At 31.0% G+C, this 4,623-nt stretch overlaps 1 protein-coding gene across 1 annotated transcript; it reads right to left on the reverse strand.

The window, feature by feature from the left end:
• Positions 1-2,552: 2,552 nt before the first annotated feature.
• LOC143626027 (protein CURLY FLAG LEAF 1-like) lies at positions 2,553-4,137 on the reverse strand. The gene is made up of 2 exons (XM_077096221.1): positions 3,750-4,137; positions 2,553-3,087 (listed from the first exon to the last, which is right to left on the reverse strand). Exons 1-2 carry the CDS (start codon positions 3,951-3,953, stop codon positions 2,698-2,700), a joined length of 594 nt encoding a protein of 197 aa, XP_076952336.1. The 5' UTR covers positions 3,954-4,137; the 3' UTR covers positions 2,553-2,697.
• Between the last annotated feature and the right edge of the window lie 486 nt (positions 4,138-4,623).

Below are 4,623 nucleotides of genomic sequence, written 5' to 3' on the forward strand. Positions count from 1 at the left end.
TAATTTTTTATTTATATTACGATTTTATTTATATATTTTATTTATGTATATAATTTGATTGCCCCAAAATTTCCTACCTTTTTATTATTTGGTATATTCATGCTCATTTCTTTGTTTACATTAAGATATTTTTTATATTATATATATATAATTTTTTAATAAAAAATATAACTAAATTTATAACCCAACTAAAAATTGTAAAGTAAAAGCCTATTTAATTTTAGATAATTAAAGAATAAACGTACTAGTATTTTAGGCCAAATAAACTGATTATGGGTCATATTTTTGTTTATTTTTTAAAACATTTTAAACGTAGGGCCCATTTTCTTTTCTCTCATAGGGTGCTTGAGGCTTCTCGCATTCTCATGGACGACACTGGATTAGATTGAGATAACATTCTCATGGAATATAACTTAATCAAATATGAAATATGTATATATACATATACGTATTTTTTTTTTACAGAAAATGGAATGTGGTTTTGACCAGGTGATAAAAGAGAAGGTAAAAAAAGGAACTTTTCATAAACAGCCAAAGAGGAAGGAATCTATGCAGAAAGGAGTTGTACGGTACTACAGCAACAGCATCACTGTTGGACAGAGATTGATGCTGTGATTTTGTTGTTGTCCCCAGTACTTGACATAACAGACACAAACACACCCCTCCCCTCACTTCCATTTTATTCCTTTTTCATTCTCTGTGTTTTTAAATCATTAAAAAAATTCTTAAAATAGTCCGAGAAGTTCGAAATAGTCTTTTTTTTCTTGAAAATTTCCCAAAGTGACCCTTAAAGTCCATTGCCAGAGACAGATTTGAATTGAGATTCTACCGACGAAGTTTCAAAATGCCCCCCCCCCCCCTATTTGAGTTGAGTTGAAAATGGTAGGAGGAGACGAAATTGAGTTGAAAATGGTCGGAGGAGACGGTGTTGAATTGAAATTGGTCGGAGAAGACGAAGTTGAGTTGAAATTTGTCGAAGGAGACATATTTGGTTAAAAATGACACTTATTAAATTTCCAAGACATATTTGAAATTGTACGAAGGAGACAGATTTGGTTCAAAACATAACGGAGCCGACGGATTTGGGTTGAAAATGATCTGAGGAGACGGAATAGAGTTGAAAACTTTATGGGTATTTTGGGTTTCTCTCTAAAATAGGGTATTTTGAGAATTTTCTCATAATTAAACACCACAAATTTGTTATATAATATATGTATCTTTACAATTATAAAAATGAAAAACGTTCCATCATTATTATTATTATTATTATTATTATTAATATTTGCTAGACATTTGTAAATAAAACTTCTAGATTGTTTACATTGGGTTACACTGAATAGTTGGCTTTATTTGTTATTCATTAAAAGAGAAAATAAAAGGTAACTATTGATTGAAAGACTTGTACAATAAATGTTAAGATTTAAGAAACCTTAGCATTACCGAATTTGATGAAAACCAACTTGAGGTTGAGATGCAATAAAATAATTATTTGTACCACATAAAAATTATGTGTATCTTATAAGATCAAACTATTAACACATCTGCAACATCCATATAATTATTTATACTACACTCACTTTTTTGTGATGAAGAAATAAGTTTTGTGTTAAAACTGGCCGTATTCGATATATGTTTAGCTTGACTATTGAACTTATACTAGTTAATTTCTTACACTTAAACACCATATTTAATAAGTGGTGGTACAACAGACATGACATGGGTAAATGTAACTAGCTCAATAACACGGATATAAAAAAACGTTTAGCATGACTATTGAAACGCCTCTCTAAACACGGTTGGGAAACAATATAGCGCGATAAGCTAAAAGTTATCAAATTAACTTAATTATAATATACTTAACTGCTTATAAAACACTAGATCTACATACATTTAATACAATTAGTGAAACGCATTAAGGCTGGCATAAACAAATTAAACTGGTGAAACCTGTTTAGACAAGTTTTTAATTGTTTCACTAACATGTCTCATGCTGATGATCCAAACTCATTTACCTAAAACACTAACCGTTTTATTTTGTATCAACTCTTAATATCCTAAATTACTCTACTTATAATTTTATAAATCAACTTACCTAATAAAAAATAGAGAAGAAAAGTAACACGTCTTCTAGACTCCTTCATTAGTTTTTAATATAAAATTAATATTTAATACTTGATAGTATTGACTTTTATCTCCATAATTAAACTTTGGATTCACTTGAAAGATTGAAACTTAAATGCCAATCAAGAAAACAACCACCATATAATCAAATCGTCACAAGCTTGGTTAAAATAATATATTCATTCACAAATAATTAATAAAACTATTTTGTTATAACTTTTTTTAATTACCAAAAGAAAAAAAAACGTTTCAATTAAAAACTAGCAAGCCACTAGACAAGAAACACGCCAGTATAAAACTACAAATAACAGACGCAGACCGCACCAACACCAAACAGACACCAAACACTATTTTGTTACAACTAACTATACATTTAACCAACTAAAAAAAACAATGCAATTCATTAATAACAAAAAGAATTACCATAAATTAATCTCATTTTAAAATCCAATCCACACAAGAAACCTCCATAGGATAACACCCAGATGATTAAATTCTAAAATAATCCCCACCAAAAAAAAGCAAAAAAAAAAAAAAACAACAACTCAACACGACACGACACAAACGTTAACTATATCAATTATCATCGGATCGATCAAAATGAAGTAGTTGACCGCAACATTTGGGGCAATCTTCCACTTGTTTAGGCACCATTAAGTACATGAAACATCCTTTACATCCAGCCACCACTAATACATGCCCCCCTCCTCCTTTAATCCTGCTTTCACCCTCGTCTTCGTCATCGTTTTGCTTCGGTTTTCTTGATGATGAAGCCGCGGGCGATGACTCCACCGATGAACTTTCACTGTCCGCATATGAACTCTCTTCCTCGCCCTCGTCCTCTTCCTCTTCCTCTTCCTCTTCCTCGTCGCTATAAAAGTAGCTGCTAAAACCATTGTCAATTGTCCTAGGATCCTCCTTTGACTTCATTCCGGTTCTCCAGTTTATGTAATACATCTCACCTGTCTGTTATTGAAAATATTATTATTATTATTATTATTATTATTATTATTATTATATAATCAAAACTGATATATACACACCGCCTGACATCTAATGCCAGACTGTCACAAACAGTCGTTTTAACCAATAACTTCTAAAACTTTGACCCCCCTCCTTTCCGAATGGCCATCGACTATTTGTCAAACCACCGATAATTTTCAAAGTTTGATCCCCTACTTTTAAAACGGCGTTTTGGATATTATCGGATGACCCTTTTGAAAATTATTGATCAAAACGGCCGTTCGACATATATCGGACGGTTGTTCTAACCCGGCCAAACCCCGAATTTTTTTTAAAATGGTTGTTAGAATTCTATCCAACGGACGCTTGAAACAGTGTGGGATTAGATGTCAGACGGTATGCATATAGTTACCATATATAAAACTTCACAATCAAGAATACCCAAAATAAAGTTTTAATCCTTTTGCTCTTTTTAGGGTTTCAAAGTTAACTTTTTCTCCCAAAAAAGCAACAACAAAAAATGATACCAATTTTCATTTTTGAAAGATCCATATTATTATATTAATAAATATTAACAAAGATTCAATCTTCATCGGATCTTGATTAATAAACCAACATGGGTATATATGCAAACAATAATAAAATAAAAATAAAAAAATAATAACCTTTAGATCAAGACATTGTTCCCAATGGTAAGGCAAAGTAATATTAGAATTAAGCTCCAACGTGGCATCGGAGGAGATTGTTGACTGGTGGCAATGGGTGTTGGTTGACTCTTCTCCGGTGGTGGTGTGATGGTGGTTTAGAGAGAAGCTTTGAAGAGATCTTTCTAATGAGGCGGTGATTGCCGCCATGTTTGGTGGTGTCATTCTTGATTATTATTAATATTATTATTATGATTACTATTATTATGTTATGCACCTTTGTTGCCCAAAATATAAAGAAAACAAAATGATGCAAGTTTAAGAAAAGGAAGAAAATATAGCAAGAAATGAATAAAAGCTTGTTGCTTTAGAGAGAGAGAGTTTAAAGTGGGGAGTATGTTAGGAGTTTGATGAGTTTGTGGGAATAATAATAAAAACTCTAGACATCACCACAAAAAATAGAGTATGTGACAAAGTGGCCCACGTACATTTTGTATGTTTGTTGTTTTCATCCTTCAGCTTTTGATTTTAAGTTAGTGGCATAAGTAGAAGATTATTGGCATGGCCTATCACAAATGTGATGATCACATACATAATATCTTAAAACATTATAAAAAATCATTTTTGAAAATTTTAGTGATTATTAAGAGTACATACTCTAATTTTTTAGTAAATGGTATCCAATAAAGTTAGTTATATATAATTATATATCTTAAACATACCACACGTTGTTGCATTTGTTTTTTTGTTTAAGTTAATACGATTTATTTTAGGTGTAACAAGCGTACATACTTTATTATAATGTTAAAATCATGTTAGTAGCTTTAGATTGTTTTCCTTACGTATGAATTCTACTAGTCACGTTGCGTTGATTATAAATGATTTAACATGACGT

This window comes from Bidens hawaiensis, unplaced genomic scaffold (assembly GCF_021521415.1).
Source record: "Bidens hawaiensis isolate Kalapana, Puna unplaced genomic scaffold, B.hawaiensis_p1.1 tig00004282_1, whole genome shotgun sequence".
NCBI classification, from domain to species: domain Eukaryota; kingdom Viridiplantae; phylum Streptophyta; class Magnoliopsida; order Asterales; family Asteraceae; genus Bidens; species Bidens hawaiensis.